We start from the raw sequence: 25,731 nt of genomic DNA, 5'->3' as shown, positions 1-25,731 counted from the left end.
TGGCTAAATGGGCGGAAGACGTGGAAAGATGGATGGAATGCTGAGAAAACCGGTACTCGGTTAGCTCTCAAGCCCACTGCGAGCTTCCCATGGCCCGTGTGAGCCTTGGGAGCTGCCTAGTCGGTTCTCTGTTTGTGTTCCTCCAGGGTCACTCCTCCAGTCCCAGTGGCTGTCCTGCAAACCACCCTGCCCGTTCCTGTCTCTGACGTTGAGGGTGCCAGCCAGCCTGTTCCAGGCATAGAAAACGTTACTGAGCCTGTTCCAGTTCCTGTTCCCGGTGTGGATGCTGCCGCCCGAGTTCCTGTTCCTGGGATTGAGGACCTGGCCTGGTCTATGTTACCATTTATGTTTACATTTATGGCATTTAGCTGATGCTTTTATCCAAAGCGACTTACAGTCCTGACTGAACACACTCGCAACCATCAGATAAATCTACTCAGGGTAATGGAACACAGCACAATTCCAGTTAGAAAATGTTCTTCTGCACATTTCATGCAGTTACATATTTCCACTAGTTAATTGTCAGAGGTTGGCAATTATCCAATCTTACATAGCGCAGCTTTAAAGAGACCATAAGGCATGTGGACTCATTACAACTAAAATTTTACGCTTTCCACACTCAGGACTTTCCATATACTTGTCATAAAGGAAATCCTGTGTGAAACTAGTTTAAGTTACATTGTACATTCCCTGCTTGTGACCACTAACACATATCCCACTTAACCAATGTGAACATCTTGAAGAGAGAATGCTGCTCAAACTGAATTCTCCTCAAAACTGAGACTGCAGTTTGTCGTCACATAGCAGATCAAGTCACACTTAGCAGTCGGCTAGAGTGATTTGTAACTACAACGGTTTTGTATTCGTAGTGCCAACATAAAATATTTTAGTAAACAAGATATGTCAAATAATCTAGCTGCATTTTCACTGTGTAGCAGTACCTACAAGACTTTTTTGCAATGCTAAATGCATACTGTATTTCCTAATACTTAACATTGAGGTTACATATGATGGCACTGCAATTGCCCTTTGTCCTGCACATGCTTTTGAAATGCATGTAGTATCCTTAACAGAATACACAGACAGTTGTAGGCCTCTTAGTTTTGTTTATTGATACATTTATTGAGCAATATCCATTAGGAGATCTATTAAGAGCTACTGAATTGGGGAGGAAGAGCTAAAAAAAATAAAAATAAAAATAAAAATAGCAACACAAGCAAACCAACTGTTAACCCCAACTGGTGAAAAAAGTTTTATAGCTATGGTATGACAGAAGTACTCACTTCACTTGTATTAAGTCCCTCAATCTGACCTTCTACGAAATGCTGAATAGGCTATAGATTTACTTTATACGCCACGCCTTGCTTGACGAATTCAGGGAATTTAGTTTTACCCGGTGGAGGCGGCATGGAGTTGAGCATGAAGGCCCAAAAAAATGGAAAGGAGAAAGAGTCTAGAGTCTAGAAACTTGACCAACCACAATTATGAAATAATTTCAATAGATAACAGCATATTGCTTTAAGTCAAAATATTGCTTTGTCATCAGCCGCTACAAATACAGCAACCTCATATGATCTCTCCGTTATTGGGGGGGAAATCTGGATTTTTACCATTTGATGTTTCTGTATGCCTCATCAGACCATCCTAGAGACCGTATGGAATTTGTACTTTTAGGCATCAGCATTGCTCTATTTCTACAGTACTCTAGATCACTGGTAACTCGAACTCTACCCTACAGTACTGGCTAAGATGTATTCTATGAGTAAATGACATCCAGAGAAACTTACAAAAGTGCTAAGAGCATCTGCTAAATTCCATAAATGTAAATGTAAAATCCTACACACTCACCAGTTACCCAATTAGGAACACACATTTGACTCACACTGGATACTATTAGGTGCATCGAGGTTATAGACGCATTTAATTGTGCAAGTACGTACATGAACCCTTCTATGGCCATGCAGTTTGTCTGCCAGCAACTGCCTCATTAGCACTGGTCAGTTTCTGAACATGATTCCTGCTAACTGGAATTTATTTGGGTAGCAAACACCCCATCCACACAGTGAGGGCACTACCATGTCAAATAGACACAGCAGTGCTGTTGAAGTTTTCATTCATAAATGTTAGTTTGGTTTATATTGGTCTGTCACCCAATTATAACCAGCCAACATCAGTCCTGTGGTCAGAGACTAATCACTCACGAAGTGTGAGGACGGCGAACACACTGAATAAGTGAGCTATAGTATCTAACAGTGCACCTGCAAAGCGTTACTTGCAAAACTGTTTCTCGAACTGGCTCGTAAGTTTGAACTTCAATTGTATGACCCATTTGTGTGATTGCATGAAGGATTACATGAATATTACATACAAATATGTGGATTGTATAAGTGGAAAAAAAAAAACAAACACCCAAACAGTGTTTTGGTGAGAGAGAAGCGCATAATTTAAGACCTTTGTGACTGACTTTAAATTATCAAGCACTACCCAGGCATTCTTGACTGCATTTAATACTAAAAAAGCAAAACAATATGATAGCAGTAGCTGCTGTTCATTTTGCAATTTTATTTCTAATCTTTAGCTAGCCCCATATAAAAGTGTAAACTTTACATTACATGGTCACGGTCCACACCAGCTTTTAGTCAGTGGTAAAAAAAATAATAATAATTTTTTAAAACTCATGTACTCCAAACAGACTAAACATACCAACCCAAGTGTACACACTTCAGTCATAGTCCTACAGTTTCGATGCCCTCCACCACCTTGTCGCCCTGTTCCCTCGCTCCTCTGTTTGTGGGGGTTGACCCATTTGTTCCCTCGCTCCTCTCACAGTTTGTGGGGGTTGACCCATTTGTATGTGCCCTCGTAGCGGAAGCCCACCCTCTGTACCAGCTCATCCGCTTCTGCTGGTCCTCGGCTACAAGCGAAAGGGAAAAATGACGTTACCGGGACAGGAATGCACTTTCACCGTGTTTAACAGAAAGGCTAGAAGCCGTAATTTGCCATTTGGCTACTTAAACATGCATTTCTTTATCAGACTATGAAAAGGAAAAAGGATCTGAGGATTTGACAAATTTATTTTACCTTCCATATTTATAGCTAATGGGAGGTGTTTTTTCCTTCTCTATCTGATGGAGGAGTGGTGTGAAGATCCTCCAAGCTTCCCTCAATTCATCACTTTAAAAGGAGAGAAAAAAAAAACCCCAGAGCAGTCGACCATAGTGTTCTGGAAGCTTTGCTTGCTCTCAATTCTATGGCATGCAGCAACTCCCATCAACGCAACAATATGGCGGCAATGCACAGCGAAGCAAGCAGCCTCACCTTCGCACGAAGTGCATCTGACTGCCACAGAACACGTCCAGAATGAGGCGCTCATACGCGTCGGGAAGCTTCACGTCCTGAGGACAGATGGAACGTTGCGCTTAACGCAAGTGGCCTTTCGCGTTGTGCCTTTATTAACTCATCAATTCAGTGCAGATGAGCCACACATCCCGTAAAAAGGTACAAATCGGCGAACGAGCTAATCCCACTGTTCGGATTAATTATCATACTACCCGATGCTATAAACCATCCAATGTCGCACAAAACCCGTCAGCGAGTCAGCGCTCTTGGAGCGCTTGTGACCTAAACCGAGTGCTGTGCTTCCCTGGCGCGTATAGTCGGTCTGTGGCAGGAGGAAGCAGCTCCTGCACTTGCCTCCTCTCACCCTGTATCTGCTGCGGTAGGTCAGGTCAAGCTCCGTCTCCTCGGGACTGAAGTACACGCCGGGCTTCTTGCTCATCATCTTGGCGTAGATGGCCTCGTTGGGCTGCACGCGCACCACCAGCTCGTTTCGCCGGCACTGCGCGCTGAAGATGTCGCCCGGCACGTCGCTGAACTGCAGCCGCACTTCAGCCTTGCGCTCGTTCAGCGCCTTCCCACACCTCAGGATGAAGGGGACACCTGGGGGGGGGGGGGGGAGGACATGGCTGAGCCGTCGCGTTTAGGATGGACGGGAAAAGGCGCCGGCATATGACTGAGTTTCCCCAGCAGAGTTAGAGGTTTGGTAGCGTTTTCCAGTTTTTCCGAACACCGGGACAACAAAAAGCCTACAAGGTGGTCTGGCCTCATGCAGCAAGCGCTCTTGGGTAGTTTCCACCAGAACCCAGAGAAAATTGCTACTTACCGTCCCAACGTTCATTCCTTACGTAGAGAACCGCTGTGGCAAATGTAGCCTGCGTGGAGCCTTTCGGGACAGTAGGGTCATCTAAATATCCCAGCCTAGCTTCTCCCTCTCCCTTGGGATCGCCTACGTACTGGCCCAAAACCACGTCGGCAAGAGAAACAGGAGTGATGCACTTCAGCACCTTCACCTGCAGGGGGCAACAAAGCAGTTATAAGATGGGAAAAGGAGAAAAATCGAGGGTGCATCACTGGGCTTTTCACTGATGAGTGTCTCCCCATACATCGAACAACATAATGGAAACATGCATTAACTCAAGTCTTTTTTTTCCTGTGTGGTACTTCCGTTTTTTGTAACATCCCTCTACTTTTCAACATCAACCATGGTGACGGTACATCAGAGTCGTGAAGGGGGGAAACAACACGACATCAAGGATCAAAATCATGTCTTGCTTATTTAAGGGATTAGTAATATTGCAACAAATCCTCCAAGAAAAGTCGGTGATCCCTCACGAACAACTAGCATGGCAGTCTTGGGCCAGATTTCTTGTCAAGCTTCTTACCTTCTCATCTCTCACATCATCAGAGCTGGTGGAGGCGGGTTTCTCCATAGCAACCAGACACAGCATCTGCAGCAAGTGATTCTGCATGACATCACTAGATGCAAAGAGGGAAATCATATCAATTACTGAACCGAGCAGTATTAATAACTACAGAGCTCTTGCTGATGAATGCAAAGCTGTTGCCACCTTGGTACTGGAAATTTACTGCTTAATGTTTAATGCCAAAGCTTCTTTATCCCAACACAGCCTGAAAAGACACCTACAAAATTCCCTCATTGACTTAATTTGCAAGCATTACAGCATGGAGAGTCAACATTGTCATGAACATGGCTCCTCATCTCTTCTTTTTTAAATTAGCCAGAAACCAGCACGCAGTGCGAGTCAGACAGACCAACTCTGCTTACCGGATGATGCCGAAGTCATCAAAGTATCCACCCCTGCCCTGGGTTCCGAAGGATTCTTTGAAGGTCAGAACTACACAGGCCACACTATCCCTGTTCCATATTGGCCCAAAGATCCTGTTTCCAAACCTGGAAAAGAGGATTACTTATTAGAGAAGAGCAGAGCAAGTCTCATTCGTCCATCACAACCACAGGGCAAGGGCTTTCACATCAGGTCAACACAGACATTAAGAACAGTTGCATTTGACAGCCAAGTGCAGTGGCAGAAGCGGTCATGGACAAAACAGAGATGTCACTGGGACAAAGGTAGCGGGGGGGGGGGGGGGGGGGGGGGGAGAGAGTGTACCTGAATGTTGTTTTTAGTAGGTGCTTGACAAACAGAGCGGGGGGGGGGGGGGGTATACAAAGGACAGCCAGCATGACCAAGCAAAAGGACCCTACCTGAGGACCATGAGGTTCTGCACCATCTCTTTGCCAAGGTAATGATCTATACGGTAGATCTGGTCCTCGGTGAAGAGAGAGGACAGGTGATTGGACAGCTCCTCCGAGCTCTGCAGGTCACGCCCAAATGGCTTCTCCACAATCACCCTGTTCCAACCCCTTTAAGTCACAAAGCAGAACCTTCTCATAATCAGAGTCTGCCGCCAGACGCACACAGAGGTCGCGCAGGCACATGTACGCTACTCAGGTGAAAGCTCAGTGCTCCTCACTTGGTGCTCATGCAACGGCGGTGGATGTTCTTGGTGACATCAAGGTAGACGCTGGGCGGCAGTGCGAGGTAGAATAGGCGGTTTGCCTCAGCTCCACCGGGCAGGGAGAGCAGGTGAGAGTGCAGGTTGGAGAACGCAACCTCGTCTCCATATTTGCCACTTATGTAGGAGTTACGGATGAAGAAGGCCTCCAGACGGTCTGCCTCGGTGTCCGCCACCTGAGGGAGGGAATCGGGTGCGTTTCTATGCGTGCGCGCACAGATATGTGCACGCAGACATTCGGGGAGGAGGTACCTTCATGTAGGGCAGGCAGGCTGTGCGAAGGGCATCCACGGTCAAGTCAGAGCGAGCAAAGCCAACAAAGTAAGTTTGTTCTGGGAGAAGACCATCTCTGAACAACCACCTGAAAGAGAAAAAAATTTCAGTGTGTTCTGTTTGTTGTAAAATGTAGGGTTTCAACAATTACTACGACACATTAAAACAGTCTGCCTACCATAGAGTGGGGTAAATCTTCTTTTTTGCCAGATCTCCCTAAAAGTAAAAAAAAAAAAAAAAAACAAATGCAAAAAATATACAAGGCATGCAGTGCTATAAAAATCCTTGGCTGAAGTCTGTAATGCATGCATTGTAATGGATAAAATATTATTTCATCAGATTTGCTATGAACATAAAACATTCGGTCCTCTACAGATCAGGTGTACAATAACGTCTGCTGACCCATAATGGCTGAAAAGACCCCCCCCCCCAAATAAAAAAACCCAGATCATCATACTAACTCTTTGTAAAGCCCCAATATTGGCTGAGACTGTCACTTTTGACTGGTGCAGTCACAACTTACATATCAACTTGCACAAGGCACAGCCCCTTAGCTAATAACGTGTTACTCAACAGCTGTAATCAGAGCGCAAAGCCTGTAGAGATAAGGCCCCATTTGAAATTAGTAAACAAGAAAGTTTCATTGCTTTTTCTGAAGCACAAAAAGGTAGATATATGGTCAGCCGTACGTTATAAGGTTTAAGGTTAAGATTTAATGAAGCAAGATGGTAAATAACATTTGCCCTAAAATTGCACAACTGTATCATGTCTGTCTACAAATCGCACTATAGCCAAATGTAAAAATAGACCTACATAGCTCAGTACCATAAATGCAGTAAACAAAATCTTAAAATCTGAGCCAGGAAATCAAATACAATAAAGCTCCATTTACGAAACATGACTCAGCATTTTGATCTTGCTGTACACCTGTTACCTAGCCACGACACCCTGTTGAAAGAAAAGTGCCGACTAGGAATAATGGCACAGAATCTGGCTCCCTCACACCACACCTATTCCCAAAGGAAGAAAACACAAGGAGGGGAGCCACTGGGCTCCTCAGACAGAGAACCGCAGCAGTGATTACACGCAGCTGAAATTCTATCTAGCATGACCGGTTTCGCATTTTTTGTTTGGTGCTTTAGTTATGATCTACGATCGTTCTTTTGGACTTGGGTAAAGCTCTAATGCTCATTCTTAGTTTCCAGACTTTCCAGCCAGCACTTTCATAACATCTGGCCAATCCGTGGCCTGCTGTCATCATCCCTAACCAATCAGTATTCAAGGCCATAAAACAGTCCACCGTTGTGGTTTTTCTGCATTACTCAAGCCGCGCCACCCCACTATACTGTCTGCTTGACATCCATTTCCTCATCTGCTCATTTTTTTTCACTGATTGCATAACTGCATCGCTATTTCCTGCTCAGAGAAAGACAGAACCCATTTATAAAGGGAGATCCAAGATATGGTTGAGAGTTTAAATCAGTTTCATACTGCCATGCAATTTAGAAATAACATTTTTAAATGCAAGAGCTAGTTTTAATTACTCATTACAATGTTAATATTCCAAAGACACTTATAATTTACCAGATTCTTAAGGATTTAGATACTTTGGGTTTTCCAAATTTTTATTGCTGCCAAATCCACCCAATAATTCTTGTAATAATTTTACAAGGGTGATGTTTAAATAAACACTAGTAATAACTCATTCATTTCCATTAGGATCAAGTTTGTAATTATGTGTGGTTCATATCGGATACTAAGTGGACCATGAACATATAACTGGAGCCTAATGTTTAGAATATAAACCTCAAGTGCATTTACTGGTTAGAAAAAAATGACAAAATCAGTTAGCCCCATCAGCCCTAAAGATTCTGTACATAAGTTAATGCCAGAAGGTAATGAAGATGTTACATGTACAGTCATAAGGTCACCTGATCAGATCCAAACGTAAAAACATGGTTTGCGGATGTTATATTGGAAATGTTCTGAAAGGATTGAAAGACAAGAGGCTTTGCTGTCGTGCCCCCCTAAAAAAAAACAAGCCACACTCCTCTCAATAAGCCCCCTAACCCCCCCCCCCCCCCCACACACACACACTCTCTCTCTCACCGAGGCACCCATAATGATGAAGATGTGCACATCAGACTGGTGAAATTCCTCATCATCGTACAGCTCTCTCCTCAGCTCTCCGAACACCTCAGAGCGAGAGAGCGGCAGGGTGCTCATCTTCTCTGCAAGAGATGTGAGAAAATGGTGAGATGATGTGGTAGGACTCTGCTCTGATGCTACTTTTCAGATAGCTTCTAGAACCAGCTCCCACAATCAGAGGTGTGAGGAAATGACTTAACTACAGTGATCCACTGTCTGGATATGCACTTTACAAATATCTACATTATGGAATATTCATCCTGCCATTATTATTTTTTTTAAATATTCACCAAGTTTGCATTTTTCCCACTTTGGTAGTTCTGGTTCTGAGCACTAATTGAAAAGCAGCACTAGATAACGCACATCAGGACTGCTCAACTCCAGTACTGACGGGCCAGAGTCCAGCAGAGTGGTTTCCCTGCACCAACACACCTACTAAAGCTGGTATGTAAGTGAGAAGTTGAATCAAGTGTCTGAAAAGGGAACACCAGCCATCCAGGACTAGAGCCAGGTACCTTTGATTTAAGCCTTTTATCAGATTTTAAAGTTGCATAAACAGCTGAATTCAAAGAGGAAAGTCAGCTTCCAAGAACTTTCACATGCACAAATGCCAAGAAAGCGTTGATAGCACCAAAGCCTCCTGAGTTGAGTGTCTAAAAGATAGAAGCAGGCTTAATAAACTGCTAACGCCAAGAGGAGTCACAGTGACGAAGCAAAATACTGTGTTGCTGAAAACAAAAAATGTGAGCATACAGCTTAATTATTTTAAAGACAAAATGGGAGAAATCAACAGCGCGACACAGATGTTGATTAGTTGATTAAAATAAAGAACAGTTTTATTCAACTGTTTCTTTCCTTACCCATGTTATTTGGTTCAAGAGCCTTAAGAAGCTGTTAAGGTAAAACAATTCCACTAATAACCAACTGGTCTGACCTGTTAGCCATCAGGCACATTTCGTACACAAACATGCATTTTACAATAGAAAATGCGGACGACACACACACACACACAATTTGAGCCTACCAGTCTGTCCTTGGTCTATTTTCTACGGCTCTTCTGTGATCCAAGATGACGGTACAGAAACGATGTAAATATTTACGCAACTAAACGGCCGAATCCCTTTAGCAAAACCCGCCGTTTACGTTAAACCATTTATCTTAGCTAACTATAACGTTATTCTCTGGAGAGACGTTTAATCCAACCCCAGGTCGTAGTAGAGGGCTAAACCCAAGCCGCGGCACCGTCCTTGATGGCTATCGCCACAGAATTGTGCTTTCAGCTCCTGCCGGATAGTTATTAGGGCATTAAGAGATTTAGTTAACGAACTTTAACTTCAACAAGCTGACTGGAGCACAACTGAACACAAGACGACGCACACCATAGTGATGTAGCCAGCTAGCTAGCCCGGGTTAGCCATCAGTGAAGCCCAGGCTCCTAGCCAGCTGGACACTTGTAAGGAAACATGGCTAACTAGCAGCCATACAGATGAACCGGCCGGGATGTTACTTACATTTACGCGGTCACGGACACACACGAAGGAGAAACGACGGCCAAAGAGCCAAATTCGCACCGCAATCTCGAGAGCCGGACGAGCACGAACGCCTGCTAGCAATACATTTCTTTGAATGCGCTTCCTTCTTCCCCCATTAATGTGACACGGCGTTTCTGTGATGTTATTGGGTAGAGAAAAACTCACCAGTACTCGGCCGACTTCCCATCCCTGGGCGATGACGCCATACCAGTATGGCGCACGGTAAAGGCAGACTGGGGCGGGAGCAAAAATCATAGACCAGTTCTTACCGATTGATGAACCGAATCGAGATGGAGTGGCTTTCCCAAATGGATCCATGTAGGCACATCATATTAAAATGAGCTGGGACCCTGATACCTTTGTGATGGTGTATTCACCCAGTATCCACTATCCACTATGGACTGGATCATCTATGGCAAGATTTTTATTTTTAATTTTCCTCAAGACCAGAACAGAACACTTCAAATTCAGCAGGGAATAGCAGCGCTTGGATCAAGACAGATGCTATAAGCAAAGACAAAATTCCGCAGAGGACTTTTAGCAACTTTCTTTTCAAAATATAGCAGCGTTAACACAATACATACATGAGCTGAATTAAATTATTGTACAATAGCGAGTTCATTCCACACCATCTACATGAAAGTTTGTCTTATAACCTGTCTGTTAAAATAGGCTTCAGTATGTTTCCACATTGACAGTAGCACTTGATTACACAGTGGGGTGGGGGGGGTGGGGGGGTGGGGAACAAAAAACAAACAAACAAAAAAAAACACCACCACAACAAGGGGTTATGGGGTTTACACCTCCCAATTCTGATGTTAAGCCCAGTCAGTTCCTCTTTCTTTTCGACAGAACGAGACAGTGGCATTACAGATCAATGGAACACCCAGTGATGGTATTTGTCAGCAGGGTTGCAGTCTTTCATAATGGCTTTCCCAGCATCTGCTGTTAGACACTTCTTAAATACTTTGCTCTGCAGAAGATAACGCTGGGGGGGGGGGGTGAGAGACACACGACAAAAGGTTACTGTAATAGACCTCACTTGAATTAAAAACATCCACAAATCTAAAAAATAAATAAATAAACAAATAAAATAAAATAACTAGAAGTCAGTAAATCCTTAAGTGATCTTATACTCGGTGCGTGCAGAGTGGTGCTGTGAGGCGTTTTAGTACCTGTGCTGACAGGAAGGTCAGTGCCCATTGCTGCTGTGGCGCTGGCACTGTGCTGCCACCCTTACTGTTACACAGCTCAATGCGTACAGGCTCCGGCTCGATCGTCGCGTGCAGACACAGTTGCAGGGCTGTGTTGTGTCGCAGCTCCTGCCGAGACGTGTATTCAAAATGCTGGGGGGTTGGAATTAACAGGTTGTGGTATAACATTTGTTTATGAACACGCTACATGTTAAGATGCCAAACAAGGAGCATTAAGATGGTTAGGTTTGTACTGACAAACCAGCAACCCAATGTGATTGCAAGGTCACTTAACCAATCACAGAGCATAGCACTAAGACGTAAAAGAACCACATCAGTATGTCTAATACTTATATGTCAATATGCTAATACAATGTGTCAACATGTCCAATACATGTCTAAGACTTTTAGAAACATGGTAATCATAATATATACATTGGCTGACAAATTTTGACAAACACTGTAGTTTACATGACAGTACCTGATTACCACCCATGTAGTGGCACATGTATAGAATCACAGGTTTCCTTATGGGCCTCTTCTCACCAATATCAAGGCAAGTGTCTGAGCCCACATTCTTCAGCTACAAACAACCGTATACAAAGATGGACAAAAATTTCTAACGCAAATCAGTGTTCCTCTGTTTGGCAAATCTAGTGGACAAAACTTCAATTTAGTACATTCAGCAGGTAACATGAATTCAGAATAAGTATCTGAAATGTAAAATTCTATTAATGCCTTCAATTTGAATTTCAATGCTGATAAAACCTAGTGTGATATGTTCTACAATAACTCCATGGGGCAGCATTACCGAACCAGACAAGGCTGGGGCCAGTTCTGGCACAAAAGCTTCTGGGTAAACATTCTCCAGGTACCAGGAGAAGTTTTTACACTCCAGACGTTTTCGGAGTTCCAGGCGCTGGGAAACATCACCATAAGACTTCTGCAGTACTCCAGGCAAAAAAGAAAGGAGGTCATTAATATTACCTTTGTCAAATATTCAGGCCAGAAATAACACCTCAAAACATTTAAACACATACTTAGTATCATTTGTTTTCTAAGTGTTAGTGTACATTACTGGGTTGGGCTTGTTTTTAACTATGACACTGTATAGCAAGTTACAAGTTAAAAACTTCAGTCCAATTTACAGTATGCTTAGTTCCTGGTTTTCAACCAGTAAAATGGGCTCAGCTAATCATCATCTAGGAAACAAACTAAGAAGCATCAATTTACATTCTGTGCTATTTCAGCAGCCTTCTGGTTTCTGCGGTAGAAGATGTTCTTGTAGTCGTCCATCCAGACCTCGGCTACTCGCACCTGGTTGCGCACTACCACCTCTAAGCCCTTTGGGAAGGAGTAGGGACTCCTGTTACGGTAAATATGCCCCACCACAGAGCAGGGGACAATCTTCACCTGACCCCCACACATCCACACCTGGATAGGCAATCAAGACATGCCATGTGGTAACAGTTAGGGACTGCACAGACTGCTCACCATATCAAGCATTTTTGACGTTGCCAGGTAACATAAGTGCAATTTATGACCCCTGAACTAAATTCTACAGTACATTGGAAATTCACTTTGTATTCGCAATTCTAGAGTAGAAAAGCTACGTTTGGAAAAGGGGCCCTTCAAGGCCATTCTAAAGAACCTGCACAAGAACGTACTGCTTCAGACAAACCTAAGCACCAGCCCACCCCCCAGTTTAATGGTGAGACTTACTCGGAAGGACATTTCAATGTTCTCTCCTCCCCAAATCTCCATCTGGTCATCATATGTCCCAATATGCTCGAAAAAGTCTTTATTAATGGAAAACAGGCCACCAGCAAAAGCTGGAGTCCTGAAACACAAGCACAATCAAGTAGAGGTGACTTTTTGCAATTATGTGAGTCTATGCGACAGCTGTGTGTGTGTGATGGGTTGCAAGCATAAATGAATACAGAGCATAGTTAAGTGCCCTCACTTCACAGGGTAAGTCTCATCTTTGTATTTCACTTTTTCTTGTTCAGGAATAGACTCCCAGCCAAAGTTCAGTTCCCAGTCAAAGTTTCCACGGTTTCGCGGTCGGTCACCGGGGACTGGCTTGGTAAACTTTAGTGTGTTTGGATCAATTACAGCAATTTCAGGACTCACAACAGCCCTGGGTTCTTCTACCAGCTGCACCAAAAGAGGTTCTAACCAGCCATGGAAACACTCACCTGAGAATGGATAAAAAAAACCCCAGAAATATACATTTGAAATGCTTACACTTCAGTACACCATCATTGATACATTCTGAACTATAGGGAATCTTTCAATATGTTGCCAGGCTCATGCCCAAAAGTATATCCAACTCACAATGAGAGTCCAAGAAGGTGAGCACCTGTCCTTGAGCCTCTCGGGCTCCCTGCAGCCGTGCAGGAACCAGACCCTTCCTCTGCTTCTGCCGCACAATGCGCACCACCCTCAGAGGCTCCATGTGCAATTCCAGCGGAGCCTTCAGATGATCTGGAGGGAGTGGATCCAGACACATTCAGACATCCCATTTTCCCATTTTCCATCTACCTGGGAGTTCATAGCTTGTGGTCCTGAAGAGGTTGCAAACGAAGGAACCCAGTGTGCCAACTTCTGCCTACCCTGGGTGCTAGCATCATCCACCAGGATTATCTCTCTGAGCAGTATTGCCGGAGAGGTGTGAAGAACACTATAGACAGTGCGGAGGAGAGTGGACCAAGCCTCATTGTGAAACACGATGACCACACTAGTGTCTGGCAATCGCAGGCACCGGCTAAATTTCCTCTCCACACACCTTGTAAAAGAGGAGCAATAGAGAGTCCATCAAACCCTCTGTTTCTACTACTGATTTTACAAATCGAGGGATATTTTTGCAAAGATTAATAGCACTCCTTTCACTTACGTCACATGCCCATCAAGTTTGACGGAAGTCAAAATGTCAAAAAGGACACAGTGACAAACAGACCTCCATTTACAGAGATGTTACGATGCAGACCAGCTCCCTTACGGTACTCACTCTGCATGGCGGGTGTCGTTGCCAAGGCTGCGGTGCAGAGAGATGCGGTCACTGGCAAAGCGGTTGAAGCCGGTCCCTTCCAAGCCCTCTTGCTTCTCTCTCAGTTCAGCTGGGCTCAACTTGTCCGTAATAAACCCTCTGCCATTGGCCCCGGGGCCCTCAGGATCCTCTGGCGGCCTCGCAAGGCGGGGCCGAAGATCCTCAGGGCTGTAGAACCCAGATGGGCAACTCACATTTGCTGGCGGTGCAGAGACCACTGGTACCAGTGGAAGTGGGGCTGTGTTTTTAAAAGGAAAGTTGTTGCCTGAACTCCTAGGAGCTGTGCTAAGAGCACCTAGGCTATGCCCTAAGGGGTTCTGGCTCTTTACGTTTTTCTGCAGCACAAATAACAAAGTCATGAAAATACTTAAAGCTAGTAAGACACACATTAAGAGTAGTCTGAGTTTCTTTAGAGGAAACTGGACACGCATCCTGTCTACAAGCAAAGGGAAAGCTTACTATACAATTCCTTAAAGGGGAGGCCAAACCAGTTCTTGTGCTACTGCTAATCCATATTTTAGAGAATCCTACTACCGCACCTGACTCAACTCTTCTGCTGATTAAGACTTCCAGGACCTTTAAAATGAGCGTTAGTTCAGTTTATATACATTTAAAGAAATAACCACACGTTCCTAAGATATTTATTTAAATGACTTTGAAATGTGCATCGAATTTATTACTAAAATTCCTTGCAGTAATTTTCTGAATGATTATTCGCTTTAATTTAGAACTGAAAGTATAGGCCGTGATAACCTGTCTCTGACATTTCCTAAGAAATATAAAACGTACTTCATATTCCCAAACCCTCACTGTCGGGTGTTGCTGTATTTTTTTTAAAACTCGGTCCTATTTACCAGCGCATAAACTCGGACTTCTATCATTAAAGATTTGGGTTCATTAACGCACATCAACAGCCAAACTGTTGCGGCGTGACTTTTAAGTGACCTGCTAGATCCATTCTGCTGTAAATTGTGCATCAAGTATTTATCCTCAACACAACTGCTGCTACGTCGACAACAAACAGCCGCGAACTACAAGAACCGTCGGAACGCGTAAAGAGACGGCGCAGGTAACCATAGTTACACATCACCAACATTTCTGATTTCAACTTTGCAAGGGCTGTTTGTTTCAAATAAAGCCAGCTTATCTTTTACGTTAATTTCCCGAGCTATTTCTGACAATGGCTTTCTTTGGGATCACAAACCTTGGCTATCAGAACCCTTTAGGAGACAGGATGCTTTCTCGATCGCTAAAGAAGGCGGATTCGCAAGGTTGTACAAGTTCAGCATGAACCTCAATTCTCTGCTGTTGCTAACGTGACTTTTTTTTTTTTTTTTTTACATGTTCATGGATTTGTGTCGTAATTTGAGACGATAATGGAAAGCACAGGTTTGGAATTGTCTCGTAGTACGCTTCGTGATAAACAATGTTAGGCTGTGTGGTCTATAACAGAAGAACCGAGATGGGATGAAGTACCTGAACTCACTCCAGTCAGTTCCCCGAGAAGACTGACGTGCACCGAGACATGCAGCGTTTACAGTCAGCCCGCTCCCTTCAGTGTGGACATACACCAGGGTAGTCAAAAGAGGTACAAAGAGATGACCAGCCAGATGCAGACACCCAGGGGTAAGTGAAGGGGGTTACAAATGCAACTTTAAGGTTCAGCAGGTGGGTTGTAAAAGTGGATAAGGGTAGGTTATGGGGTGATTCAACGTAGTTTCTTAACTTCCAGCACCTAACCAACTGTACCGTATGCCCTTGACGGAAAATCAGCAGTATGGATGGTGGCTGCCAATCAGCGAACCCCGCACCTGCGAATCTTGGACTAAAGTTAATCGCTTCCCCCGCAAGAACAGTGAAATGACTAAGTATGAAAAATTCTTCCTTCCACACTATACTGTGTAATTTTAGTTTCCATCTCTGTAGTCAGTTACATAAATCCCTGTAACAGGAATTCCTGTGTTTCGGTTTCACCCTGCGGTGCAGTATTTTCACTCTTCATAGGATTGCACTCTTCTGGGCTGAGACTGATGTTGTCATTCCTGGGATCTGTTGGAGCTTAGGGGTCACAGTGCTTCCCAAGTGCTCCTGTCACCACTAGGACAACCTTTGGGTTAACTTTCCAGTGGTCTCTATTTCCACTTTCAGACCCTCAGTAAAGTAGCAATTGTTAGTCCACTTAGCCTGCCTTTTTTTTTTTTTCTTCCCAGGTTTGTGAAGGAGATGTCCATGACTGACCGGGAATTCAGCTTATTTTGAGCTTCACTGATAAAACCATCCATGTGGATCTCCGTTCCTCTTTCTCTCAATACATACGTGTTGCATTTAACTACTCGTTGTTTTTATAAAGTGATGTGTTTTTAACATTAGCGTCCATACTTGCCGGTCATTTTCTTTGTGTCATGCTTTAACAGAACACCATTCTGAAATATCTTTCTTACGGTAGTGCATGAATTCCACATATAACTGAGCAAACACTGGAAATGCTCATTGTATAGATTGTACAAATCTTTCATGCAGGCAACCACAATGTCTCTACAAAGCTCTGTCATACTGAATGCACTGGATATTGAAATGTATTCTACCCTCAAATAAAGTTTAAGAGAAAGAATGTGTCATTTACTTGTAATTATAACAAGTTAATCTAGTTATTTATCTTGGTCTGAATAGAGCTTTTGTGCCATCTTGGAATAACCCATTTTAGATGTACCACGTGTTTAAACATGCAAATATAACTGCATTATTTAAGATGTCTGTGCAATGAAATTTGCATGTTGTAACACCGTCTTTGAAGAGTATTAACCAGCTTTGTTTAGTGCGTAGATGGGGTTTCAATGGAAGAGAAAATGACAATGGTCTTTCCATCATCAGGATGCTGAGAAAATGGTACACGCGTCTCAGTGCAAGTGCTAAAATATTTACAGTACCTGCTTGCAACTGGCTTCTGTTACTTGCAACTCTGACTCGACCTCAGGTTGGAAATGCTGAAATTCCACCTGTTAAGTGACTGAATCACCAAATTTGTATACTTTTTACATATGAACATTTCAACACAAGACTTTTCAGATATGAATAGTCCCATAATGATAGATACTGTTTTCATTATTTCTCCTGTTTGCCCCTTTTTGTATATGTGTATTGGAACAGTTGGCTTAAAACTTATATTATTTGGTTTATGTTTGCAGTTGCATTTGCTGAGAACACATTATGCATCTATAAAAGTGTGTTATTGATTTTAGTCTTTACTTTTACATTGTGCTTGCCTTTGGGTTCTGGCATAACCTAACATAAAAGATAACAATGAAACTATGAACCTAACTATGAAAGAACAACAAGCAGTATGCAACACAAACATTAGCCATAGAAAGAACCTGGAATGTGCTTAAAAAGAATCTAGTTGGATAAGAGCATCTGTGTTTGGTAACTGACAAATGACCAGGTTATCAACATGCTCCAAAGTAGAACCAATTACGGTTGTCTCAAGCCTTTGATGGAATTATGTAAGGAACCACAACATATAAACCTTTGATCAACAGCACTATGCACAATCACGTAGGAGGACTCATTTCATGGACTGTAGACAGCTGAGAAAATGGCACCGTGCCTCCTCCTCCACAACTTGCCCAACATGACACTTACCCACAAGCCCTTTATCTCCAGCATGCACCACTGTTGTGATCTATGCACATATTAGCAGGCTAATCACATTGATGCCACAGATTTATAATGTAGTATAATCAGACTAATCGGTTTAGTTGATCAGTTTCATTTATTAAGTCACTGCATCTGTTCATATTTATTGTCATTCGTTTGTGACACTGTGCAGTGCAGTGTAACAGGAGGACGGGTTTGCTACCTCCCAAGGTTTCTTACTTAGGGAGTTTATTCTTGGCATTCTAGTTCATCCCAGATGTGTTTGATGGGATTAAGGTCAGAGTTATGTGAAGGCCAGGCAAGTTCTTCCACACCAAACTCACCTAATCATGTCTTTATGGACCTTACTTTGTGCACTGAGGCACAGTCATGTTGGAGCAGAGAGGGCCTTCCCCAAACTGTTCCCACAAAGTTGGAAGTAGACAATTGTCCAAAATGTCTGGTATTTGGAAGCATTAAGATTTCCCTTCACTGGAACTAAGGGGCCTAGGCTTACCTCTGAAAAAAACAGCATTTCCCTCCAGCAGATTCTACGGGCAGCACAGTGTAGTCAAGTGGCTGGTGACTGGTGAGTGTATGTGTTAAAAAAACAACCAAACAAAACACCCCAATTTGATTAGATTGATTTGCTGGTCAGGAGAACTCACTAAAACTCCCCCAAACGCACTAAATCATCTTGAACTCTTATTTTCCTTAGTAAAAATTATTATAAAATATGACAAATTGTTTGATTACTCAAGAACTTTATAAATGGGAAAAAGATTTTGCACTAGATCATGGAAGTCAATTTATTCAAGCAAGCATTTTAGTTGGTGTACCTTTTGGATTTTTTGGTGTTGAGTTTTTTCCCCAATTAAATAATAGATTTAAATAAAATTATTATAAGTAAAAATGCAGGCAATCTTTTTCAACCCTAGAATGGCTTTAATAGTGCCTTTTGAACTTTAAAAAACACTTAAAAAAAGTCGTATTTTGTAGCAAAATCGTTTCATTATGATGCTGTAGGTGGAGGTAACAGCCACCGAAAAATGCTTAATTAAAACTAATAATGCTTAATTAAAACTAATTACATAAATGTTGTTTTCACAAAGACCTTCATAATATCCATTATAAATGAGTCATCCCCAACAATAAAAACAATCAAAACAGACATTATTCTTTATTGTGTAAGAGGGGAAAAGTTATTTCTATAATCATCAGTTTTTCCACTGCAAGTTGAAAAGCTAATCCTTTCTCCATACCTTCGACTAAACGCAGATAAAAACAAACACAAAAAAAAAAGCAAAAATAAACAAGAGGAGATGACCAGGAGTCATTCATACCTGATCCAGGCACAGAGGCCCTGATGTGAGTCAGTAGTACTAAAATACCTCTTTAAAATACATTTTACCTACCCGCCACAGATCAAACACTGTGCTCCCTTCTCTCTCCTTGAGCCCTTGTGTTGATCCTGCATCCCCGACTCTTTCAGTACATAAACCAGAGGGACTAAATTAAAAAACAAAAAAACAAAACCTTCTTTTGGTACAAATGTGATCACCTGACATACGCAATGGCCAGTGCTACTACCATGGCAATTTTAAGCAAGTAACAAATACTTAGCAGGAGAAAGACACGGCTTGGCCTGTTATCATGCAAGCTAATACTCTGAAATAGGAGGTTTGAACAATGAATATGGCATATTCAGTAACAAAGCTAGAGGGCCGTTCAAGAGCCTCGGGTGTTTGGTAATGTGGACCACATGAGACAGAGAGGCACCGTTAATATACACTTTGTTCAGTTAAGGCAAATGATTACTGCTGACTGCACACATGCTGCGGCGGGGTTTCTCTTACGTCAGTCGAGGGGCGGAGCCTGGGAAGGCATGTGGCCTGAACTGCAGCCCTCTATCGTACACAGCCAGGGCACTCAAGGAACAAACATGCACGTCTCTCCTGTGTGCCTTCATCCCTGCTATAACGTGGGACTCTTTTTGTAGGGCATTCGTGGACTGAACGGGCACGGCAGCAGTTGAGCTGACCCTACATGACTGATGTTGTACCTATACTCCCAAACATCCCAAGAGTTTGTTCATGTCTGTTCCTTCTCCTCAAGTTAGAATGAGTTCATAATCAAACGCATATCAATAACAACCATAATAAGAAGAATAAAAATGAATACAGAGGTGATACAAAATACTCAACATTAAAACAGCAGAGAAACAAAATGTTGTCGAGAAGATACCACAATCAGACATGCTTTTGAGCAGTTACGTTTGGCAAGAAAGCAGTTTGTCATATCATAGAAACCTCACAGTGAAAAGAGTTATGCCCCTTTGAGATTACAAAGCACAGTATTCAGTCATAATTTATAGATATACTTCTCTCTCTAAAAAAAAAAGTGTCTTGTTATGAACTGGAACTCAGTAAACTGTCTGGTACCATGGTATCCAATGCCGTGGCTTTCCCCAGTGCCTCCAAAAAAACAAACAAAAACTGAAACAAACAAACAAACAAACATTTAAAAAAAACCAAACCAACAAAAAACAAAGAGACCTTTTTTCTTTTTATGTTTTGTACCAAAAAATACTTATTTGAAAAAGAAGAGACGGCTGACAGGATGAAAGAAGCAAACCTGCAGAATCTCTGGGGACATGCCAAAGGTCCAGGTCTGTTGATATTCCACAGAGAGTGCCACAGAGACTTGGCAGAGACCACAGACCCTTTCTTCTCCTCTACTGTAGTGACGTGTACTTCAAATAAAGTCAGTCTTTAAAAAATGAGGCCTTTAGCTCGATTCCACTCGATCCTTCACCTCGACAGAAGGCAGAATTACCGACATCACCAGTGGAAAGATCGACCGGCCTGCTGCGTTAGTTGGCAAACGGCTTTTCACACTTTTTTTGTTTCATTTAGATCATCCTGGAAATTTTCTAGAACACAAGTGCAACAAAACAAAGGGGCGTGGCCTTAAGAGCATAAGACAATATTCAAACTGTGTCATCTTGACAACTATTTCTATGAAATACTTTGGTCTTTGGTCGATATTTCTCTTCAGTATTTATACACATACTGTAATACACACACACAAGTATACAGACGTACAGCTTATGCACGGTATAGATGTGTGTGAATAAAGGACCTTTTGCACATAACATCGAAATAGAAAGAAATAACTAAATCAGAAACAAAAGTACCTGTATTTATGTTCTGAAATGAAATAACACAGGACAAAAAATAAAATTGGAGAAAATGCCTTATGTACAGAGTTTTTCTTCAGCAACAAAAGGCCTTTGTTAAATAAACCGACTTTGCATCTTTCAAGTAGCCTGAGAAAGAAGCTTAAAGATGGAAATATCCATCCTTCAGAGCGCACAGCCAAGCGCGACACTGTTGCATGACAACTTCTCTCCCAGGAGTCTGACTTTATTTTTGCCTTCCGTTCATTCCAATTTAATTTTTTTTGTTTGTTTTTTACAGATGTTTTTTTTTCCCCCTTCAAGTGATGACATGGCTACTTGTTTGACTTCGGATTGCCTCGTGTGGTCTTGACCGACGATCCGGCCGGAGAGCTGTGGGACTTGGAGGGACGCTAGCATGCTGCTAACTGTTGGGAGGGCCGTCGTTCAGGAAGTACGTGGTCATTTCTCCTTTGCCTTTAACCTTAATGATGCCGCGACACTCCAGCTGGTAGCCTTTACCGGACAGCACCTGATGCAGGTCTGTGGTCACCTTGGGTAGCAGATTCAAACAGTGAATCTATAACATTCCAACACTTAATCTGTAGTTCTGTGTGACAAGATGCATATACATTTTGATCTATTTGTTAATATTATTTGCAGAATTATAGGAAAAAAATTCTTTTATAATAAAAGTATTATATAATAAGTACTGTAAAGGTGTAAAGTGCACGGCTTAGGCACATATTAGTACGGTTTACGCAGAGGTTAAATAAGTGGAGAATTCTTTGTCCTACATATTGCATATTCAGAAACAGTACACTTATTCAGACTAATTCAGAAATGTACAGACTTAAGGTTTGTGTTCAGGCTTACTTTCAGCACCATTTCCTATAAACCTTATGCAACTTCACAGCCACTGAGAATTACACTTGCTTGAATAAGCAACAATACATGCGTGAGAGTGTGTACATGGCTCTGAAAGTGCACCTGAATGCGATCAGGGACCCCTGTGCTGTCCATGCGGCTGGCCACGTTGACAGTGTTCCCCCAGATGTCGTACTGGGGCTTCCTCGCGCCAATGACTCCAGCAACCACAGGCCCAATGTTCAGTCCTGGAGAGGACGAAAGCGGAAGGTTAAATGGCCCTGAACTGGCTGATCATATGCCAAGACCCGGAAAAAAAAAAAGGATCCGATCCAGGGCGTCTTAGCGCTGCCACGGCCCTACGTTAGCGGCCCAAAGTAAACATTCACTGCTATCACAGAAAGGCCTCCCTTACCGATCTTCATCTGGAAGTTGTTGAAGGAGTGCTCATTGATGTACTTCATCTGCTCACGGAGACGCATGGCGTAGTCGGCCAGGGCCATGATGTGGGTGCGGCCTTCTCTGTCGTAGGTGGAGTCGTTGAGCCCAGAGGCTGCCATATAGGTGCTGCCTATGGTCTTAATCTTCTCCAGTTGTTTGTACTTCTCCTCACTAATGATCTGGAAAACAGGGAATCCATGGATTGATTGTTAGTAAGATTTCCCGTGGATGTGATATAGAGAGATGTTTAGAAAGGTCACAGGAGTTAACGTTAACCTTTAGCTCTTTGCAAATGTTTTGATTTTGCCATCTGTGAGAGCGGAATCAATCCCATTTTAATGAATGCTTTCTTACAACTATCTGACAATTGACCTCTGGCTATCACTTCACATAAAGGGTAGAGATCTCATAAATGGTCATCAGTACAACAGGAAAACAGCCTTCACTTAAAAGTAGCCAGTGTAGCTTTTGGCCATTAAAGGTGCTGTACAGCACTGTAGATTAAAGGTTGTCCCAGAGAACCCGCTGCTCCGCGCCCAGCCTCCGCTTCGTACCTCGTCGAAGTCGGCGATGATCTCGTTGAGGAGCCGCAGGCACTCCACGCCCTCGTTGTTGGCCTCCAGCTCCACGTAGAACTCGGAGAAGTTGCTGATGGAGGCGAACATGACGGCCACGCACTCGCACGACTGGTAGTAGAGCTCGTCGTTGCGCCGCTCGCGCGCCAGGAAGTGGGCTGCCACGTCCTTGGGGAGGATGTTGTGCAGGAGGCGGCGGTTGTAGGCCTGGAGCTCTTCCATCTCTTCTTTCTCCTCTGTGGCCTGGCAGCACGAGACAGGTATGGGTGAAGGGGCTTCGGATCAGCGCGGCGCTTCCGGGACAGTGGCGGGGGTGTAGAGGGGCACCATACCTGGAGCTTCCAGAGGAAGTCAAGGCGGGCGGTGGACTCCACCTGCTGCGCGTGGAGGTATAGCGCCAGCACGAACACGGTGAGGATCACAGGGGTCATGACCTTTAGGGACACTTTGGTCACACTGTAAGGACTACACACACACACACACACACACAAAAATTTTTTTTTTAAAATAATCTAACTGATCTTTCAGATTTCTTCTCCCATATATGAATGAAAAACATCGCATTCCAACTTACCACTGGCTGGTGGTTTCATTGATCTTAAACCTGTGCAGAAATCAGTATCAGAATTCTAACTTGATTTTAAAAGATGAGTAATGATTTAAATGAGTGGGAACAAAAAAAAAGAAAACCTTACCATTCTGTTTCATTGAAAGGTCTAAAAGAAAATTAAATCAGGAGGAAAAAAAACCCAAAACAATTTAATGTAGTAAAAAATCTAAAGAAAATATGAGTTAATTACTAGAAACAAGTTAATTTTCAGCTCCAATAAAAATATGAAATCACAATATACTACGAGGGTTTAAGAGTATTCCTACAATAAAGGGACATTCCTCAACCACCACTACAAGTTTGTCCTGTACACACAATGCAGCAGGGTGGCGTCATTTTCTCTATACAACGCCCTCTGGCGGCCGGGAGCGGTACTCACATTTCATTGGAGGTGACAAAGAGGTCAGCGTTGTCGAACAGCGCCACCTCTGGCCACTCCACGAGCAGCAGGTAGGTGAGTTGGATGAGCAGCATGAGCGCCAGCTTGCCTATACTGCTGATCTGCAGGAACACGGAGCAGGCCAGCAGGGTCAGCAGCACACTGTAGCTGAAATACTGAGAGAGGGAGAGAGAGAGGGGGAGGGGAGAGAAACGAAATGATGGCAACAGTGATAACAGTCACACTGTGACTCTGGGACATGGTGTACACTGACAACTAATTATAAAAATAAATACATGTAGTGTTGAATGCGGCCAAGAAATACATATACGTGGGAAAATGAAGTCAGGAATTATGTCCTCTACAGTATAGGTAAGGTAATCAAGGTCTCACACTGCGCATTGCTACAGTTTATTTATTTAGTATGCGCGGACGGAGACACACATGCACGCACGCGCACGCACACACACACACATGCACGCACTTACTTCAGGGAAGGGGCAGGAGGGTGTGTTTCCGGGGCAGATGGTCAGGCCATCCACAGCAAAGCGAGAGAAGTTGTAGATTACACAGGGAGTCACTCTGTCTGACGAGCTGTTCAACTGTCTAGCTATACAGTCCACGAGCCTCTCTGTGTCACAGGCAAACTGTATACAAACACACACACACACACACACACACACAAACACAAACACCCACATAAATCCCAAACATCTATTTATATCCTCACGCCATGAATCTTGGCACGAGAGTGAACTCTGCAAAGGTTCGCCCGTCTCTTAGAACAAGAGAAGCGCCGTCTGCCGGACGGCGGCACTGCCCCGGGGTGTCTCACAGCGGCTGCGGGTGCGTACCATATTGACGAAGGCTGAGATGAAGACGAGCACGATGCTAAAGACGCCCACCAGGGTGCTGTTGATGCGAGACTGAACAATCTTCTTGGACACAGTTTGCATGGCTGCAGGGAAGAGCTTTGGAAGAAAGAGGATAACACCACTTAACCGAAGCTGGGCTGGAAAACGGAACCGTGTCGCTGGACAAAAGCCGACGCGTATTATTTAAAAAAGGGAGATCTAAGGCTAGACCGCGTAAGGCCGAGGCATCGTGACGGATGAACGGAACCGATGCTTGGACCGACCGAAAGCAGAGGAAGACCAGGGCGCGGCGAGAGAGAGGCAACGCCTTACCTTCACGCAGGAGTAAATGGCGCAGATGAAGAGGATGTTGGCAAGGATGATGAAGATACTGAAGGAAATCCCCAACATGACAGGGGTGCTGAAATATCGAACACAGATCAGAGTCAGGCGTGGTATGCCCGTGTGTGTATGTGTTCTGTATACGTGTTGCACGTGTGTGGAAGGTGCGCCCGCCAACTACTCACTGAGGGAAGATGACGATCTGAATGAAGGAGATAAAGCAAAAGACAAGCAGCGTGCAGGCCACGTAACCTCCGAAACGATCGTCCACCTTCTTGGCATACTGCACACAAACGACAGCAGCGCGTCAGCCCCGACACGTACGACCAGAAAAAGACACAGAGGTGCGCCGGGCCTCAGACGCACCTTTTTCTCCAAGCTGGACGTCTGGAAGGTGAGGAGGAACTTCTTCACGTGGTCTTTGCGGAGCTGGTCGATGCTCCGCGCGTCGATGGCCCGGCCCAAAAACTCGTCCACCTCATCCTCTGGGTTCAAGGCTTCCTGGGCACCGCGGCTGCTCGGGTAGGGGAAGAGAGAGAGAGAGAGAGAGAGAAAGAGAGAGCGAGCGAGGGAGAGAAAGAGGCAGATGGAGAGGCCGACGCAGAAAGCCAAACGGGGCTGATTAACGTCAGGTTTATCTATCCCCCCCGTGGCAGAAACCCCTCCATACTCACGTGTCCTTGCTGGATGTCTCATCAATACCCTGGAGAAAGAGAGGGGCCAAACATTAGCCAAGAAAGGGAAAAATAATACAACGGGGTGGCTTATTCCGAAGAAGACAGA

At 43.7% G+C, this 25,731-nt stretch overlaps 4 protein-coding genes across 9 annotated transcripts in view; 1 reads left to right on the top strand and 3 right to left on the bottom strand.

Annotated features, from left to right (window-relative positions):
• Positions 1-1,092: 1,092 nt before the first annotated feature.
• Positions 1,093-10,083, bottom strand: g6pd (glucose-6-phosphate dehydrogenase). 5 transcript variants are annotated; one of them, XM_035522523.1, is made up of 15 exons: positions 9,807-9,981; positions 9,320-9,352; positions 9,156-9,186; positions 8,257-8,378; positions 6,326-6,363; positions 6,127-6,235; positions 5,833-6,050; positions 5,564-5,722; positions 5,126-5,251; positions 4,722-4,815; positions 4,163-4,349; positions 3,704-3,939; positions 3,319-3,395; positions 3,082-3,174; positions 1,093-2,914 (listed from the first exon to the last, which is right to left on the bottom strand). In XM_035522523.1, exons 3-15 carry the CDS (start codon positions 9,157-9,159, stop codon positions 2,824-2,826), a joined length of 1,554 nt encoding a protein of 517 aa, XP_035378416.1. In that variant the 5' UTR covers positions 9,160-9,186; positions 9,320-9,352; positions 9,807-9,981; the 3' UTR covers positions 1,093-2,823. The 5 variants fall into 5 exon arrangements, with proteins under 5 accessions (XP_035378416.1, XP_035378419.1, XP_035378415.1 ...); XM_035522526.1 differs by lacking the exon at positions 9,156-9,186; XM_035522522.1 differs by lacking the exon at positions 9,320-9,352.
• Positions 10,084-10,701: 618 nt separating this feature from the next.
• Positions 10,702-14,500, bottom strand: LOC113583097 (polypeptide N-acetylgalactosaminyltransferase 6-like). The gene is made up of 10 exons (XM_035522660.1): positions 14,031-14,500; positions 13,636-13,808; positions 13,358-13,507; positions 12,984-13,218; positions 12,743-12,860; positions 12,256-12,454; positions 11,832-11,968; positions 11,502-11,603; positions 11,003-11,173; positions 10,702-10,815 (listed from the first exon to the last, which is right to left on the bottom strand). The coding sequence occupies exons 1-10, from the start codon at positions 14,498-14,500 to the stop codon at positions 10,702-10,704; spliced, it is 1,869 nt and encodes a 622-aa protein (XP_035378553.1).
• A 649-nt stretch (positions 14,501-15,149) lies between these two features.
• On the top strand, positions 15,150-16,648 carry LOC113583118 (testis-expressed protein 49). Its single transcript, XM_027019247.2, has 4 exons — positions 15,150-15,340; positions 15,522-15,695; positions 15,802-15,937; positions 16,280-16,648. Exons 1-4 carry the CDS (start codon positions 15,250-15,252, stop codon positions 16,326-16,328), a joined length of 450 nt encoding a protein of 149 aa, XP_026875048.1. The 5' UTR covers positions 15,150-15,249; the 3' UTR covers positions 16,329-16,648.
• Positions 16,649-18,858: 2,210 nt separating this feature from the next.
• The window catches only part of adcy6a (adenylate cyclase 6a), a 41,269-nt gene continuing 34,396 nt past the window's right edge, over positions 18,859-25,731 (bottom strand). For both annotated transcript variants that reach the window (XM_035522329.1, XM_035522330.1), the window contains exons 11-24: positions 25,623-25,651; positions 25,315-25,462; positions 25,134-25,231; positions 24,940-25,027; positions 24,607-24,723; positions 24,241-24,399; positions 23,753-23,928; positions 23,459-23,479; positions 23,338-23,367; positions 23,096-23,228; positions 22,743-23,006; positions 22,163-22,367; positions 21,871-21,995; positions 18,859-21,433 (exon numbers count right to left, since the gene is read on the bottom strand). In XM_035522329.1, coding sequence (XP_035378222.1) covers positions 21,305-21,433; positions 21,871-21,995; positions 22,163-22,367; positions 22,743-23,006; positions 23,096-23,228; positions 23,338-23,367; positions 23,459-23,479; positions 23,753-23,928; positions 24,241-24,399; positions 24,607-24,723; positions 24,940-25,027; positions 25,134-25,231; positions 25,315-25,462; positions 25,623-25,651 — 1,722 coding nt within the window. In that variant the 3' untranslated portion in view covers positions 18,859-21,304. The remainder of the gene's footprint in view (positions 21,434-21,870; positions 21,996-22,162; positions 22,368-22,742; positions 23,007-23,095; positions 23,229-23,337; positions 23,368-23,458; positions 23,480-23,752; positions 23,929-24,240; positions 24,400-24,606; positions 24,724-24,939; positions 25,028-25,133; positions 25,232-25,314; positions 25,463-25,622; positions 25,652-25,731) is intronic.

This window comes from Electrophorus electricus, chromosome 24 (assembly GCF_013358815.1).
Source record: "Electrophorus electricus isolate fEleEle1 chromosome 24, fEleEle1.pri, whole genome shotgun sequence".
Taxonomy (NCBI): Eukaryota; Metazoa; Chordata; class Actinopteri; order Gymnotiformes; family Gymnotidae; genus Electrophorus; species Electrophorus electricus.
The sequence above is the reverse complement of the archived record's forward strand: the minus strand, read 5'-3'. Positions and strand labels throughout refer to the sequence as shown.

What these genes read in the sequence shown, in the direction of transcription:
- g6pd (XM_035522521.1), bottom strand. Translation starts at nt 10,014, where the DNA reads ATGGGAAGTCGGCCGAGTACTG. An exon ending in CGCCGTTGCATGAGCACCAA is followed by an intron (nt 5,723 to 5,832) that starts GTGAGGAGCACT and finishes TGTGACTTAAAG; the next exon opens with GGGTTGGAACAGGGTGATTG. An exon ending in CCTACCGCAGCAGATACAGG is followed by an intron (nt 3,396 to 3,703) that starts GTGAGAGGAGGC and finishes ATCTGTCCTCAG; the next exon opens with GACGTGAAGCTTCCCGACGC.
- LOC113583097 (XM_035522660.1), bottom strand. Translation starts at nt 14,500, where the DNA reads ATGCGTGTCCAGTTTCCTCTAAAGAAACTCAGACTACTCTTAATGTGT. An exon ending in AACGACACCCGCCATGCAGA is followed by an intron (nt 13,809 to 14,030) that starts GTGAGTACCGTA and finishes CTCTTTTACAAG; the next exon opens with GTGTGTGGAGAGGAAATTTA. An exon ending in CACCTTCTTGGACTCTCATT is followed by an intron (nt 13,219 to 13,357) that starts GTGAGTTGGATA and finishes ATCCATTCTCAG; the next exon opens with GTGAGTGTTTCCATGGCTGG.
- LOC113583118 (XM_027019247.2), top strand. Translation starts at nt 15,250, where the DNA reads ATGGCTTTCTTTGGGATCACAAACCTTGGCTATCAGAACCCTTTAGGA. An exon ending in CCAGATGCAGACACCCAGGG is followed by an intron (nt 15,696 to 15,801) that starts GTAAGTGAAGGG and finishes CTTAACTTCCAG; the next exon opens with CACCTAACCAACTGTACCGT. An exon ending in AAGAACAGTGAAATGACTAA is followed by an intron (nt 15,938 to 16,279) that starts GTATGAAAAATT and finishes TTTTCTTCCCAG; the next exon opens with GTTTGTGAAGGAGATGTCCA.